Below are 18,047 nucleotides of genomic sequence, written 5' to 3' on the forward strand. Positions count from 1 at the left end.
GGTAGGAACTGAAGCAAGTCTTCACCTAACACAGTGTGTTGGGGGAAAACTGACATCACAGCTAATTTGAAAGCAGATATTATAGAATTAGACTGAGTAGCAAGTGAGCTGGTGTGTTAACAGTTGTGTAGAGTTGAGTCACGTTGTAATTTGGCATTAAAGCAAGGGTACCTGCATAAATGAAGTAGCTCAGAGTTGTCCTAGATTCCAAATGAGCATTTATTTAAAAATCAAAGTACATTAAAAAAAAAAAACAAAAAACAAAGTACATTATAGTGGTTAAATTTTTTTTAAAAATTTAAAATAGGATTAAGAATCAGAAATCAAGATAATGGGGGCTCCTAAAGACCAATGGAATGAATCATTATAATTTTTTCCTCTTGATTCCATTTCATCCATCTAAGCAGAATTTTCTCCACAAAAATTTTGTGAAATATTGAATGACTCAGGGCTCATGACTCCTTTTAGAATTTTTACCCCTTCACAAAATAAGCATTTTTAGGATCTTAGAAGGTACTTAAATACTTGTTGATTGGGGTGAGATTTTATTTGCTAGAAAAGAATTTAGTTCATTTAAAAAGTCCTTGAGAAATGAATGCACCATTCAACGTGCACACACTGATTTGACAGAGAAGCACTAGCTCTAGGATTCCAAGCTTCCGTCCTTTAAGTCAGTGGAAGAAAGGAAATCCAGGCTCTTCAGCTTAGCTTCTGCAGCAGCAATAAACTCCCTGGAAGCTTTCTGCAGCGGAGGCCGGGGTGGGCCCATTGGAATCCCAGAGACCAGAGTCATGATGGCTTTGGTCTGCGACACCCCAAAACCTAGAAGAGAAAAATAAATAAGGAAAAGTGACTGGGACCATCCACTTTTCCACAAACATCCTAAAACAGAGATCATAGTCTAGTGACTTCTACAATAGGATAAGGTGGAAGTAAAAGAGGGGAACATTTCTTATCGCTATGGCAGACCGAGAAAAGGAAATCCCTCTTTCTGCCTTGAACATATAGAAAAGCTGGCAAATTGTTAACAATTTGACAAACTGTAACACAAAAGAAAGGAAGACTCAAAGTCAACCTCAAAAGGAAGAAGAAGGGACCAAAGGTATCAGGAAGAAAGAGGTCAGTGTGGTGAGCTGCCGAAGCCAGGTGGTCCACGAAGATGATCTGATTCAGGGATATATGGCTGTGGACCACATGACACAGCACTTCATGGCTAAGACAGAATTGAGTTCAAGCACGTCTTCTTAGAGAAATGCACTCCTTAAGACGTGGCTGTTTGAGAGCTCATGTTATAAAGCTGGGGCAGGAACCCAACACGAAGCCTCGGGTCTGTGCAGAGCAGGGGTCTAAAATAGAATGCCCTGGGTAAAACTGGGAGTCAGCCTTCTATGAAAGGCAGTGGAAGAAAACCCGGCCTGCTGGCCTGGGGATAGAGAGGCACGGAATCTTGACTTCTGCCAGGCCGTGGATGGAAAAAGATCAAATCAAAGAAATCCCAAGCCTGTGCCATCGATGAATGCTGGATCCATATTTGCATTAGGCGCTTGGTGTAAAAATTGTACTAAGAAATTAACCTACAAACTGGTTAGAACTGGTAAAACTATAGTGTCCAACAGAGGCAAATGTAAAAATGTAAAAATAGGACAACTCTGAGCCTCAAATTGTTAGGACACTTTATAACCTAGAGCACAATGGATTCTCTAGAAAACAACAGTCTCTGAAGACAAAATCAAAGTTAAAAATTACAAAACACATGAGAAAAAGAAGCTGCACAAGAGCTTGCAAATGCACAATTGACAGATCCCACATCCTGGGAATAGACGATGCACAATTCTGAAAGAGACCTCACAGAGATAAAAGGAGGAATAAAAGCCATAGGCTACAGGAAGGGCATATAAATAAAGAACAGGAAAATCTTGGGGTGCCTGGGGGGCTCAGGGGGTTGAGCCTCTGCCTTCGGCTCAGGTCAGGATCCCAGAGTCCTGGGATCGAGCCCCGCATCGGGCTCTCTCCTCAGTGGGGAGCCTGCTTCCCCCTTTCTCTCTGCCTGCCTCTCTGCCTACTTGTGATCTTCTGTCTCTGTCAAATAAATAAAATCTGAAAACAAAAACAAAAACAAAAACAGGAAAAAAAAAGAAATGCTAAAAATGAAGAAAATATATATTCAGTGAAATGAAATAGTACCAAACAGAGCTGAAGATAGAATTAGGGATGTTGAAGGTAGATCTATGGAAACGATACCGCAGAAAGAGAAAGGAATTTGTTTTAACTGGCTATACTTTTAGATCCCACATATGAGAAGTAACTTTGTTTTGCTAAGCTAACTAATAGTAACAATTGAGCATCTGGAAGGAAACTACTAGTTTGACCAAAGATATACGGTATAGTTTGATGAATGCAAAATGGTCCTTCCAGGCCTATTATAAATGGCAGAACAAGGAGCTACCCTCATAATAAGACTACAACTTTATTAAGATAACTCTCTCCTTGCCTAAACCGTGAAAGCTCCAAACTGCCAAAGAAGTCTGAAATGATTTCTTGAAAGATACATTCTTTTAAATCATAAAACTTATCTTCAAGAGTCCACTTTAGCTAGCTAGCTAGCTTTCTATCTATCTGGGGAGGGGGGCAGAGGGAGAGGGAGAGAGAGAGAGAAAGAGAGAGAATCTTAAGCAGACTCCAGGCCCAGCATGGAGCCCAACACGAGGCTCAGTCTCACGGCACTGAAATCATGACCTAAGCTGAAGTTGAGTTGGGCACTTAACCAACAAAGCCTTCTAGATGCCCCGAGTCCATGTCTTTAAAATGCAAATATTCTGCCTGAAGAGTAAATTTTTTCAGATAATATCTTAGAGCTGTATTTGGCAAAAATGTTGCAGTCTCACTGCTGGCATACAGAATGATCTTATATAGACACAGGTACACTTTCGGTTCTAGTATTACTAGTTCAATATTTACTGGGATGCTTGAGTGCCTCAGTTGGTTGAGCCTCTGTCTTCAGCTCAGGTTAGGATCCCAGGGTCTTGGGATTGAGTCCCACAGGGGGCTCCTTGCTCGGCAGGGAGCCTGCTTCTCTCTCCACCTCTGCCTGCTTGTGCATGTGCTCTCTCTCTCTGATAAATAAATAAAATCTTAAAAAAAATAGTTCAATATTTATTTAAACCTTAAGTACATACATAACTATCACACCAAACATACAATTTTGTGAAAAGTACCACTTGGGACAAGGGAATAATAATAGGTAATTAATGATACTTGTGGCACATAATGATGACAGAAATCATGAAAGTGAAAAGCAGATGGGAGACACTGTCTTTGAAGGATTAAGAGAGCCAGCAGAAAGCCCTTCAAGAATGTGGGCCATATCACCTGATAGGTGCTTGGGGCTCGGGAGGAGTTGCCAGGATAAGGCAGAAAGGCTCTGAAAGGGACGTGGGTGGTCTGCCAAGAATAAACTTAAAACTTTTCCTGGACTTGACCCAGGTTCTCAGGAAGGACCAGTCTCCACAGAAGTGGAATGAATGGTGGCATTTGTCATCTGGGATGGGATAATATTTAGGAGACTCTGAAAAGGCTTCTCTATGCAAATTCAATGTATTTCCCTCAAATTTTACTTTGTCATATTACCCAAACCTCCATCCATTTGAGCTTACAAATGTTAATAAACTCTTTTTACATTGCAAATACTCTTGGGAGAGCTGTCAGTCATTCACAATTTAGTAAGATCTATATTCAGACTGCCTTCCTCCAAGGACTCAGGCTGAAATCAGCCACGATGCGGTAGAATTTTAATGAGCAGAGGCACGAACAGGGAGCGAGTGCTGAGAAGCATCAAAAGATGGTGTGCAGAGTGGGGAGGCAAGCAAAGTGCTAACATGGACGAACAAGGTTTGTAGAAGGGTGCCAACTAGATTTACTTCATGACTTTATAGGTTGGCCCTGAAGCTAGTATTGGAAATAAAATTCTGCCTGCAACAGAACATTGAAAAGTGTTCTTTTTTTTTTTTTATAAAATAAAAACAAGTCAAAGATTTTATTTAGTTCGTCAGTAAATTGTTAAAACTGTTCCCTAAGAAATCCTGCAGAGATTTATATTTACTTAATGAAATTCATTTGCATGGCCATGCAGAGGAAGCATTTGCATTGCTACGGGTAGGAACCTTTGCATTCTGAGAAGAATTTACAAGTTTCTGCAAATTAAATTCTATCCTAACAGAATTGTAAAATAACTTAGTCAATCAAAGGCAATCAACGTGCACACCTTATAGATTCAGATAATCACTTGAAGATCTTGAAAAGTGTTCTTGTTGAACCCTCACAGAAAGTGATGGTCTTACATTTTCCTAAAAGTCATAGCAGACAAAGTAGAAAACTTACCAAGTTTGAACACAAAGTTGATAAATCTCTGAATACAAAACTGGAAAGGAAAAAAAAAAATCTACAGTCAGTATCACTAAGCTATGATAACAATGTAGAAATTTTGGAGGTCAAAGGACAGAAACCCCAAAAGAAAAAGCCCACCACCTTAGTTTTCTGAAGGCCTGTCAGAGTGGAGAAAAACCCCCAAGTGAGGATGGTTGAGATCCATCCAGGATAAGGTAGACTCTTTTCATACATGTAAGCTTTATAAAAAGGGGGCCATGCAGAGAAGTGCCAAAGACAGAATTGCACAACAGAGTTAAGATGGGGGTGGGCAGCCTTCATCATCTAGCTGAACTTTGTCCATCTAAACTTATCAGCTACTGTGGTTGTTCTCAAACTGGGGTACGCTAATTTCTAAGGTACTCTCTAAGATACCTAGGAGAACTTAGGAAGGCTAAGATTTATGGGGATAAATAATTTCTGGATCCTTAACTTCCATAAGTGCTATTTTTCTTAAACTAAATGAGACTAAAAATTTGCATGGAGGTGCAGACTGTTTAGATTTCCTTTTCGTGAGTGCTCCTCTTCCCACTTTTGAAAAAAATAAAGATGTATTTCCTATATCACCACCTTGGCCCTGCCTATATCACTTGGGACACCTCTAGGAACCGAATAAAGGAGCAAACCAAAATATTGGTATTGGCATCAACAAAGTGAAAAAGCAATTCCTCTAGTTAACAGGTATCACGTCCTCTAAAAAATGATAGGGCTTTCAACTTTTTGCCTTCAACACTGCTTTCAATGTTGCTACTCAGGCTGTCGGCTGAAAATCACTAAAGCATTCTATGGTTTTTAACACAACTCAGAAAACTGTTCAAAGAACTGAGTGACATTGCTATAACAGAATTTCTTCTATTCTTTTTTTTTTTTTTAAAGATTTTATTTATTTATCTGACAGAGAGAGATCACAAGTAGGCAGAGAGGCAAGCAGAGAGAGACAGAGGAGGAAGCAGGCTCCCCGCCAAGCAGAGAGCCCGATGCGGGACTCGATCCCAGGACCCCGGGACCATGAACCGAGCCGAAGGCAGAGGCCCAAACCACTGAGCCACCCAGGCGCCCGAATTTCTTCTATTCTTACTACTAATTTATATGAACAGGGTTTCATAGCATTTATTTCTCTAAAACCAAAAAACATAAATAGTATTGATGCTGAAATGCAACTTACCCTAGCATTAAGTAATATTCATCCATGAATGTGTAAGCTAATTCATAAAAACAGGCTCTCATCCATTTCATTAAGAGATGCATTTTACATACAGTCTAGTAGCAAAAAATTCAGTACAGAATGAAATTGTAACACCCAGAGCCTTAAAAACATATATGTATATGTTCTTTTTTCCCCCACACAAACTGTAGTATATTACATTCATAACTCTATACTCCGATGCTTTTGTACTCTAATATATCATGACATCTTTCCAGATTTGTACACAGAAAAGGATCTCATCCTTTTAAGGGCTGCATATAATTCCATTGCATAACTCAAACATAATGTTTTTAACCATTTCCTTGTGGCTGGATATCGGGGTTGTTGCTGTCTTTTGCTCTTATAAACAACACAGTACGGAGCATCTCTGTACACATGTCATTTCACTTATGTAAATATAACAGATGGCACTTAAGTCCATGAGAATGAATAGATTCTGCCCTGACTTGTCGGTCTGCTTCTTCACTTGACCGCAAGTTTCGTTACAGCAGAGACCAGCCTGATCGAAGTTATGCACTTGGCTCAGCCCTTGGCATTTGAATAACGGAGTCGATGAGACCCACGCACACTAGCCTTCTGTAAGAAAAGCCAGAGAATGGGGTAAGCTACATTCCTTACCAGTACCCTCTTGAGCGGGATGACTTATTTGAGTGGGACTAATGGCGGGGGGTTGGGGGGAGAGATGGAAGCTGGACCAGTCAAAAAAAAAAGAAGCTGCTAAATGGAAGGGCTCCTCTCACAACTGTTTTATTGTCGATTCGGTCCTCTGGTTTCCCTTTCATACAACTCAGAACAGGCTGGAATTTTCAGAAATAATTTTCACTGGGAAGCTACACCACCGGGGCTGAGCACTATTCCAATCTTGCTCATGCCTTTCACTCTCACTTATCTTTCTGGGATACTCCATTCAGTTATTTTTACCATCTTAAAAATCCCTGTGCCTCTTGACCTCTGATCAGTCCTTCTCTCGTGCGTATGCTGTTTCTTTTCACCTCATTCCACTGACCTCAAGCACACATACTACCCACACATAGAACCAGAGACTGGTTCTTCCTCTCGTGAGGCTCTCCATTCCCCAGACAGCTGCCTACCCTCAACGTAACATCTGGTGTTACGCTGCCCTCAGCAGCCACCATTTCTCCCCACCTTGGGTCTTCCCTGTAACCCATCAGCTCCTGCTGCTTTTCTCTTCCTCTTTCGAAGCCAGTGTCTCCTTTTAGATCACCCACTTGGCTCTTATTTCTGCTTGGCAGATGCTTCCAGTTCTCAACACGTGGCAGGGGAAGGTGACTGACCTGCTCTGACTTTGGATTGAGTCTCCCCATTCTGGGTTACCAGCTTCACGGCTTCTTCATATACTCTGGAGACATGGGTGTGAAGTCCTCAAGGGGATGGCACGTGGTCATTTCCCCAGAACTCTATCGCTATTATTTTATAGTCACAAAAATACTTTGAACATAAAGTAAAAGTAAGATCATTTCTAGGAGGAACACAGAGAAAGAGCATTCCTGTATGGGGCCCGTCCTGATTGGACATGTGGGGAACACAGACAATTGGGATAGGTTTGGCTTTAAACAAGAACAGGTAAGAAGCAGAAGGAAAGTAAAGAAAGAGGCAGTGAGGCAATTTTAACAAGGGCAGGTGTGCTAGGAGTGCTGATGAGAGAGAATCAGAACTATCCAGCGGGAAAGAAAAGTTAACCTGATGGTTCAGGGCTGAAGAGAAGTCCTTTCGTTCAAAAGCCTCCAACATCTGGTTTGTCTTTTTTCCCAGGTAGTTACAGGTACTGGAAAGAAAACAGTACACACTGCAGGATCAGTAGCTCAGCGGGAGACATCTAAATCTTTAAGTCCCTTTGATGCCTAAAAGGGAAAAATATACCAGGCCTTCCAGAAGTCTATTTTTTGGCCCTAATCTATTAGAGATCAGATGTCTTCGCTTCTGAGTTATCTAGCAACAGTAAGCGGTGCCAAGAGGAGGCACAGAATAGCAAAGAGGATAAAGAAAAAAAAGAAAAGTGGGAAAAGGATAAAGTGAGAAAAAAGGGAAAGAAGCTAGAGATGGAGGTCTATTTGGTAGGGAGTGACTGAAGCCAACACCTGCCCCAGGGCACGTGCACAGGCACAAAGCTAGATTCAAACTGTGGGTAAAATGTAGTATCTGAGAGGAGGCCTAAAAGCCTTATGCTGAGGAGCTGGGTGAATGAGGCAAATCCCAGCAGATTATCTGAGTTCTCTGCCAATTTATATATTACCTGTAATATATACACTTATACAATTTATATATATTATAAATATATATATATAATATATATATGTTATATATATATTATATATATATAATATATATATTATATATAATTTATATATTACCTATATATATTACCTAGAGACTACTTTCTAATAATATCAATACAGATGGTAATAAATGAGAGATCATTTATTGTCTATTGTGTTCCAGGTTCCACGACTAATTCTCTCAAAACCCTGGCTTCTGTTTGGTTGTGAAGAAACTATGACTTATAGAAGGCTACCCAATTGTGGCAGAGGCTCTCATCACTTCATGCTGCCATCTGCTACCACTCAGCAAAAATGCAAGTGAGAATAAGTTATTACTGGATCTGATAAAACGTGAACTTAAAAAAATAATATCCAACTCTACCAGGAAAGACAAATACCTTAGACTAATGACTGAATTCTTCGAGAAATCAGTAGGGTAGAAGTTTACAGAGATTCTTAACAAGGATGTTTCCCTAGTTTCTAAAACTTCTCATATAAGTCAGTCTTAGAAAAATATATTTATCTTGATATATCAAAAATAGAATGCTGTTGGTATTTCACATAGGAGACCCTGGAGTAAACAGCAAGGGATACCAAGAACGTGAAGTTCACATTATCTTCTGGTAATAAAATAAGGAAAAATAAAATGTAATAGCTGAGATAAGTCACTTACAGATGTGAAACACTCCCAAGTCACAATATGTCTGAGGAGTTTCAGAATCCTAAAATTCAAATCCCAGGGGTCTTAGGCATATTTAGTCAGAGAGGAATATAATTATAATTAAGAAGAAATAAAGTCTAACGAAATGTACTTCACTTACAGATTATGTTGACAGAATTAAAATGCCTAGTATGGAGGCCAAAAAACAAAAGTCAAAAAATGTAAGAATTTCTGGGGGGAAAAAAAAAGTAAGAATTTCATGGTCAGCAGATCCAAGCATTTAGGTTCCCATGGTAGAAATGTCCCTACAGTGAAAGTGAATGTCGCCTGCCATCCTGGTTTGGTGAATAACTTACTTATTCTTACTTATTCTTCATCAAAGCCACGCTCAACAAGACATGTTATCAATATTATTTTGCTTCTCCTACCCTTTTCCCATAGGGAGGAAAGGTACTTTCAGTTGACATGAGTATTTCACTCGATCCCCTGCAGGCACGTTTCTAATGAGCTAGGTAAACATGTGCAGTGGACATGCTAATCGAATTGCCTGCCTCTGCTGAGTAGGCATCAGGCCACATAATTCTACTTTTCTGTCTGCAGCTGATTGGACTTGGGCGAGCCAAACAGGCAGTGCTATCTAGTGATACCCTGAGATGAGATTCATGACCGGGCAGCCATGATTGTCCATGTGCATGCTGAAGTGTAGAAAGTGCACCCAGAGAGCAAAAGAGGGAAAGAGAGAGAGGTGTGCAGAGAGACGCAGGGGTGAGAGTCTCCAGAGGAGCACAGATGGAGAACCATCTGTCCTGGCTGTTCAGAGTTTTGCGGTCCTAGGTTCTCACCTTCACTGAGGCCTGCCTGCATTTCCTCCTCTTGAGTTTTTCCCAATTTCCCAGTAGTTTATAATAACGTATCTTCTTCCGCATTAGCTACTTTCAATGGGTTTCTGTTACTAGTAACTAAGTAATTTCTGGCAAATTCTGTGCATGCTCTTAGCTCATGTTCCTCACCTCTAATTGCAACAGACACTTCTAATAACAGTGACTGAGTTGCTAATAAACTGCTAAGCTCTACTTAATTCCTTTTTACTGAAAGACTGGGGGAAAGAAAGGCAGGTTTTATCAGAAAAGGTGTCCGTGCAAGAATTATAACCACATATGCAGCAAATGCCTCCCTGGGGGAGCTTTACAGTTACAAATGCTGGGAGGAATGAATCAGGCTCACCTGCCCACTGCTCCAGTTGCTCCCATCACCAGGGCACTCAACAGTTGCTACGCAAAAATAGACAGAGGATTCACTTGAATGAAAAAGAGTGAGAGAAAAAAATCTTGCAACCTAAACAGCTTACAAACTGTTCCGGAGGGTAACTCCCCTGCTGGGACAGGCCAGTGGGTGACTTACCTCATCTACCCCAAAAAGGAAAGCAAACTGTCGCTGGCGATTCTGATCAACACACTGCCCGAAGTCTAAGAGATCGGTGTCACTGAACTTCAGCCCTTGGAAGGTGGGGATCTTTTCCTGAATCCCATCCAGCAATTCCTCAGCACGAACTGCTCAAAACAGAAAATGTCTCACGAAACCGCACACGTCCAGAAAATGTCAAGTCCCATCACGTAGAGCCCCTCACATCTGCACTGAGTGCCAGGGGCTGTTCTCAGCTGGACGTCACTTGCCCCCACTTAGTAGTTCCTATGACTTGTTAAATTTCAGCCCCCAGGCTTCCATTCCTCGAAGACAACAGATGAATGTTTTCAAATCACAACATCTATCTTTTTTCTTTTAAGGAAGTAGAAAGGAATGGTATCCAAAAAATAATCTCCTAAGAAATTTCATCAAATTGTAACAATCCCCTTTCTGGAGAAGCACACTAGCAATAAAAGAAAAGTCAAAAGAAGGGGTGCCTGGGTGTCTCAGTCAGTTAAGTGGCTGCCTTTGGCTCAGGTCACGATCCCATGGTCCTGGGATCGAGTCCCACATCAGGTTTGGGCCGCACGCTCAGCGGGGAGCCTGCTTCTCCCTCTGCCTGTCACTGTGTAAAAACTTTCATTATAAGATAGTGTCAATGATTGATAAGAGTGAATTATTTTTTTATAAGACTGACTTATTTTGGAGCCAATTCGAACTATCTGGTCAACAGTTTTATGCTTTTGTGACCCGGGGTGGAGTGCAATGGAGTGGGAGTTTCTTACTGAAACGGGGTAAGATGTGAGAGATGGAGGGAAAGAAACACTGGGAGAAGCATTACTTACTCTTTACCCCTGTGAAGGCCGGAATGTGATAGTAATAAAATGGCAATGCAGGGGCAGCAGCGGCCACCTCCTTTAGGAAATTAATCAAGACATCTGAAAGAATAGCAGGAAAAGCCACGGTGTAAACAAGTATAAAGTACTAACTTTCCCTGGTAAAAAATTAACCATCTATTGGAATGCAACCATCCCTCTCAGAAGCTGAAAATTTTCGATCACTCTCACCATCCCTGAGATTGGTACTGCAATGTCTTTGCAAATCACTTCATTCAACGGTTTATTTCCCTTTCCATAGAAAGGCCAAAATAAGATGATCACTTTCCTGCCATACTAAAATACTATTAAAAAGCTGGTGTAAATCTTCCCACATATTAAGAGAAGCTCATGAAATAATACTCTTATCAAAGCCAGAAGCCCATCAGTAGGATTCTTGTGCTCTTATCCCAACAAGGGCTAAATGTGGTCAGTGAACAAGGAATTTGCATTAGGATCAGAATCATCAAGCTGTAACTGAGGAAATTCTACAACAAAAATATAAACTTTGGCTCAAAGAGGAAAGTTATAAGAATAGTGGCACATGTCACAATAATTCAACCAGAGGTTGGCACTTTTCCAGTTTTGGAAGAAATCCAGATACAGCAGAAGAGAATTCATTCTAGTTTACTGAGGATTTGCAATTTCCTACATCATCCTCCGTGAGTTTCCACTGCGACATTGCTAAGGAGGATAAATAAAACCCAGCAGACCTGCTTACACTAGGGAGTGGGAGAGAGAATCTTATGTACTTCATCTGAATACAGTGATGATGTACTCTGTCCATGATAAATACTTGAGAAAATTATTATGTATAACTCATTATCTTTCCTTTTTCTTTTTGGGAAATGTATTGACATAAAATTTTTATAACCATGTGAAAAAAAGTTTTAAAATATGTTCATTCTGAATTCTCAAAATGGCAGTATTTAAATTATCCTATATTAACAGTTATTTTCTCTCTACCAATACTAGATGAATTTCACAATCACTGTGACCCAATTACATTTAGCTATGAATTTATTTAATCATGCATGCAATCATGGATTGTCTGTCTTCAATCCTTTCAAAATTTGTACTTCTTTGTTTGCTAATCAGAAGGATTAAAAAGACTCAGTACACTTGGAAGCCACAAATAATTGCTGTAGAGAAAGCAGAGGAGAAAGCAATTAACTTGGTATTTTGGAAGATAATGGCTCTTTCTCTGAAATCTCCCTCAAATTCATTACTCACCCAACCTTGACTAGAACATGTAGTCTCAAGATGCCCATCACTTATATTCCTCTTTTTTTGAGAAAAATGACCCCATGCTTTGCCATGTGGCTCTGACATTACACAGCCGACTGGACGAGGAGTGGATGCCCAACTCTAACGCAGGCACCTGGAGGGTGACCTGGGGCTTGGTGGATGACCCACGCAGATTACTTGGTGAAAGAGCTGAAGCCCTTCTTAAAGGGGTCTTTTCTTTTATGGATCCAGGGAGACCAAATATTCCGGACAGTTGCTGCACTACCGCAACTTCACGCCATCAGTCCACACAACTTTACTTTCGGGAGTTCAGTATGACCACTTTGAATGAAGGCAAAAAGAAGTGGACCGCGTGAGGCGCCATGTGTTTAGACTACCTGCTTACCTTTGTTCCGTGGCTTGAGAAAGAAAGGTGCAATGACAGCGATACCATCAGCTCCTATTTCTGCTGCGTGTCGGGCCTTTCAAAGAAGAAAGAAGACCTTTATGGGTGTGGTCACAATTCCGACGTCTGTGGGTTGAGGGGTGGTTTCCCCTCATCAACAGGAAATTCCCCAATACCAGCTGCATGTCCTATAAGCTTACTCAACTCTGACACTATCTACCTGGAGACAGAATCAGACTGCACAGGTTCAGGGCTCAGTCTTACAAGACTACCCTGCTTCCCTGAACTTTATAGATGTTAATCACAAGTCCAGGTCATCACCTGTGATTCTGACCAACTGGCTACAGACTTGGGAGGTTCTAACAATCCCCTCTTGGGCTCATAGAACTCAGAGGAACATTTTTTTTTTTAATATTTTATTTATTTGACAGAGAGAAATCACAACTAGGCAGAGAGGCAGGCAGAGAGAGGAGGAAGCAGGCTCCCCATGGAGCAGAGAGCCCGACGCGGGGCTCGATCCCAGGACCCCAGGATCATCACCTGAGCAGAAGGTAGAGGCTTTAACCCACTGAGCCACCCAGGCGCCCCTCAGAGGAACATTTCACTTATTAGACCAGCAGTTTATTATAGGAGGATGTAACTCAGGAGCAGTCAGGGAGAAGAAATGCACAAGACAAGGTATGGAGAGGGGGCCTGTAGTTTCCATGTCTTGTCCAAGTGTGGGTGTGCCACTCTCCCCAAATTTCCACATGTTCACCAATCTGGAAGCTCTCTGAAACCTGCCCTTTTAGGTTTTAATGGAGACCTCACTGCATAGGCATGGTTGATTTCATCACCGGCTACTGGTGACGGATTCAACCTCCAGTCCCTCCTTTCTCCCCAGAGGGACTGGAGGTCGGGTACGACTGAAAGTTCCAACCCTCTGATCACACAGTTGGTCTCCTGGCAACCAGCCCCCATCTTTAGTTGCTTTCTAAAAACCACCTCATTCAAACAATAAGAGACACTTTTATTGTTCTCATCACAGAAAACTGCAAGAGTGTTAGGAACTCTGTGCCAGAAACTGGACAAAGACCAAATATATATATATTTATTATAAATCACAATACCACAACTATCTTGGAATAAGTGACCTACTACATTTGCCTATATCTTACATATTGAGAGTAGCAACAAAACCTCAAATTTGCCAACTGATGCATCACTAGAGAGAAGAAAATAAGCCAAATTTAACAATGAACGTCATTAGCAGGAAAAATCCCAAGTTGCAAAGTAGAGAACCTGGGTGGAGGTGACCCGTGCATTTAATCTTATACTTCAGACTTTGTCGGCATAAAAAAACCTTGCTGACAGAGATATGAGTGGTTCATTGTGATAATTATAACTATGATTAGAGAAACTTGCAAGTGTAATTTCTCTTCTAGTGTTCAGCCCATTGGATGATGCTGTCTTTCCTGCCCAATGATATAATAGTCATATTTTAAAGTTTATTCTAAATTTATTTAAAATTTTTAATTTATGGATTGGGAATGCAGTTGAAAAATTTTAAGAAGAAAAAGATTATGCACATAAAGGAAGATACAGTGTACCACTATTTTAGGGTTTTCTTAAATTCCTCCAGGAAAAAAGAGGACCATTTCCTTCTGCTGGGCCCTTAAAACATGCCTATTTTGAGACCTAAAATCTACTACATTGCAAGACAGTGTGTACAGTGACAATTCTCAAATAGAATGAGTTCCCACAGGCGGGTGTGAGATCTTACTCACTCTCGTGTATAGTTAGTGAATTATGGTGATAAGCACATAGCAGGGACTTGCTGAGTCCTTCACAACATGTCCCCCTACCTAAAAGGGAAAAATGTTTTTCTCTAGGACTTTAATAATATCTATCTCTAATAGATGTGATTAGTTTCCTGCAAAAGTAGGAGAGCCAAAGAGAAGACTGGGATACAGTCCAAAGACCAATCGTGACTTTGGGTATAATTTCATTAACACCACTTGGGTGTTATATATTTGAATCATTTGTTTAGCACTCCATTAAGGACAAGACTAGAAGGATAACCTTAGCTGAAAATAAGGAAAAAGGAAACAGCTAAGAGACAGTTAATGGCAGTGGCCATTCAAACAACATCCAATGGAGTTATGGCTAAGCAGATACCAAATTACTGCCTCATTGGCAAGATTATCCACATAGTAGGGGATTATCCCTATAGCAGGGGGATTAACTCTATACTAAGATTATCTCTGCTCTATTCTAGTGCTCAGCCTGATGGATGACAATCTTTCCTGTCATGACCAAATGTTAAAATTTATATCACACATAGGAAAAAAATCAATTAAAAAGAGATGAAAACAAATTTCCTACGTCACACTACCTTAACTGAAAGGCGTATTGTAAGAACAAATCATGCATCAGAAGGATCAATCAAGTCTCCAAGTTTTGATTCTAGCCTTATTAAGCAACAACCTAGCAATATGCCTTCCCTTGTGGCTTGCCTGACAATAATGAATTACGATTTTGCAAATATATATTAAACATCTCATTTCTAAATTCAGTAATAAGAAAAACAAAGAGAACCCATCAGGACAATGCTGGGGCTAGATCAAGTCATTGTAATCTTTGGAATCAGAATACATAAATTCTGAAAGCATGGTGAATTGAGTCGTGGTCCAGGTACTGGACCATCTCGTAAATACCTCAACACTTTCAAGCTTTCTTTTTTCACCCAACTCATGAAGTCCTCAAAACCACCAGGTCATGTACTTTTCTGCCAGAATGTGTAACTCCTTCCATTCCTGCCCTGTGAGCCACCTGATCTGCTAATGTCTAAACCTGGAGCAATCCAGCTGTTTGTATTCTGGAACCTATGTTCTGGTTGGAGACTGTACCTAGAAAGAAATTTTCATGACTTAGTTGAATGGTGGTTAAGATAAATTGATGACTTATGACTTCAGTTGGTCTTTAGCACCATGGGTAATCTTTTTTAAAAATTTAACTAATTCGGGGTGCCTGGCTGGGTCAGTTGGTAGAGCAAGGGACTCCCAATGTCAGGGTTGGGAGTTCAAGCTGCATGTTGGGCATAGAGCCTACCACAAAAAAAATTTTTGTTTAATTACGACAAAACCACATAAAATTTTCCACCTTAATCATTTTTAAGTGTTCAGTAATTTTAAGTATAATCACATTGTTATAAAACAGATCTCTAGATCTTTTCATCTTGCAAATCTGAAACTCTAGACCCACTAAATAATTCTCTCTTCCTCTAGCCGCTGATAACCACCATTCTACTTTTTGTTTTTATGAATTTGACTATTTTAGATACATCATTTCAGAGGAATCATATAGTATTTGTCTTTTAGTGACAGACTTATTTTATTTAAACATAATGTCCTCAAAGAGGTTCACCTATATTATGGCATGTGACAGGATGGATTCCCTTCCTTTTTATGGTTGAATAATATTCTATTGTATTGTTAAAAAGAAAACCACAGGACCCAAATGGAATCACTTAAGTTAAGGCCCCAAGTCAGCAAACCAAGATTTAACACCTAACCTGGCTGTAGTTTCAATCCTCCCAGGAATGTGATCTTTATTTTTTTTAAAAAATATTTTATTTATTTATTTATTTGACAGACAGAGATCACAAGCAGGCAGAGAGGCAGGCAGAGAGAGGAAGGGAAGCAGGCTCCCCAGCGAGCAGAGAGCCCGATGCGGGGCTCGATCCCAGGACCCTGAGATCATGACCTGAGCTGAAGGCAGAGGCTTTAACCCACTGAACCATCCAGGTGCCCCAGAATGTGATCTTTAAACTTGGAATTTCCTGGTCAGCCCTAGGAAATCCACGGTCAGACCCCTAACTTTCCCCTTTGGAGGGCAACCTTGCTTAAAACAATGTGTTCTTTGCTAATAATTTCCTTTTTCTTGCTCCCTCTGTCTTTAAAAACCTTTCCTTTTCCACAGCTTGACAGAGCTCTTTTCTATTTGCTAGACTGGATGCTGCTGGATTCATTCAATAAAGTCACTTCGATCTTCCAAATTACTCCGTTGTATTTTTGTCCTTTAATAGGAGGTATATACCACATTCTGTTTATCTATCCATCCATTGACAGGTATTTGGGTTGCTCCCACATCTTTCTACTATAAACAATGCTGATATGAGCATGGGTGGGGACAATGTTCCTGTGTTTCAGTTTTCCCTCCCGTTCCTGTGGGCAGGAACCTGTGTGGTGCTTACTGCTCTTCACTTCTGAATCCCATCTTCCTTTATGCCCAGCAGATGGCTTTGCCTTTTGCTTCCTAGACACACTGAGGTTGGCTCAAGTTCTTCTCCTTATTTGCAAACTGAGCTACATCTATATCCACCCCCACTTGGCTCAGAGGAAGAGGTGTCGCTGTCTCCTACTCCAAACTCTGCTATGGGAATTAGCCACTCGGGCTACCCTCGTTAGGGCTGTGTCTGCTCCTTGATCCTGAGCTGACACCACACATCCCATATTCCCCAATAACAGCATCTAATATATAGCAAAAATGGTATTGAGTTTAACTTCAGCATAAAAAAGCAGCCCCTTCCCTTATTCAAAATCTAAAAGAACCCAAAACAAATAAACAAATAAACAAAATACTAGCAATTGACTCATAAAGACAGAGAACAAACTGGTAGTTGCCAGTAGGGAAATGGGCAAAATAAGTGAAGGGGATTAAGAGGTACAAACTTTTAGTTATAAAATAAACAAGTCACAGGAACAAGTTAAAAATTAAAGTTGTATCTTTGAAGTAAAAAAAAAAAAAATAAAAAAAATAAACAAGTCACAGACATGAAAAGTAGAGCGCCCAGAATGTAGTCAATAATATTGTAATAACGCTGTCTGGTGACAGATGGCAACTACACTTATCCCAGTGAGCACTGAGTAATGCACAGAATTACTGATTCACTATGTTTCACACCTGAAATTAATATAATATTGTATATGTCAATCATACTCCAATAATAAAAGGAAAAGGAGGCCCCTTTCTCTCTCTCTCAGATGGACTTACATACATACCAGTTCTTGTGACTCTTTCAAGCTCAAGGCTCCTACATGAATTACCACCTGATCCAACCTATAAAAGAGGAAACACTGTTGCATCACTTGGAAGTTTACAGGAACGCAGAAGGGCTGAACTACCCCGGTTTGTGCTGGTTTTGGCAGTTAGCTAATGACCCTCTAATCTTAACCTCAAAACTATTAAATTCTATAGTGGTCTATTTAAAATTAGTCTAATGAGGGATTTAAAAAAATGTCCAGGGAGTAAAATTTTGACACCAAGAGCCAATTAATCAGTACGTGTATGCGTGTTTTGACAAAGCACTGTTTTAGATGGTGTGTTGCTGGTGATCTGTGCGTGGAGACTGGGGTAACATAGAGGTATTTCTGGTTGGGGATGAAAATAAAGAGGTTCTTCAAAGAGTACAGTCAGGAGCAAGCCACATGAGAAATGATTTCACTGTAAAAAGCTTTTTCCTATCTTGTAAGTCTTCAGAATTTGGCCTCTTATGAGAGGTTTCCTCTGAGACCCCACTATTCAT

The 18,047-nt window shown here is 40.4% G+C and overlaps 1 protein-coding gene across 2 annotated transcripts in view; it reads right to left on the bottom strand.

The window, feature by feature from the left end:
- Positions 1–261: 261 nt before the first annotated feature.
- Positions 262–18,047, bottom strand: part of NPL (N-acetylneuraminate pyruvate lyase) — a 35,708-nt gene continuing 17,922 nt past the window's right edge. For both annotated transcript variants that reach the window (XM_045983154.1, XM_045983153.1), the window contains exons 5-12: positions 17,524–17,581; positions 12,482–12,557; positions 10,819–10,911; positions 9,971–10,119; positions 9,794–9,840; positions 7,331–7,415; positions 4,378–4,417; positions 262–822 (exon numbers count right to left, since the gene is read on the bottom strand). In XM_045983154.1, the coding sequence (XP_045839110.1) occupies positions 644–822; positions 4,378–4,417; positions 7,331–7,415; positions 9,794–9,840; positions 9,971–10,119; positions 10,819–10,911; positions 12,482–12,557; positions 17,524–17,581 (727 nt within the window). In that variant the 3' untranslated portion in view covers positions 262–643. The remainder of the gene's footprint in view (positions 823–4,377; positions 4,418–7,330; positions 7,416–9,793; positions 9,841–9,970; positions 10,120–10,818; positions 10,912–12,481; positions 12,558–17,523; positions 17,582–18,047) is intronic.

This window comes from Meles meles, chromosome 17, assembly GCF_922984935.1.
Source record: "Meles meles chromosome 17, mMelMel3.1 paternal haplotype, whole genome shotgun sequence".
Taxonomy (NCBI): Eukaryota; Metazoa; Chordata; class Mammalia; order Carnivora; family Mustelidae; genus Meles; species Meles meles.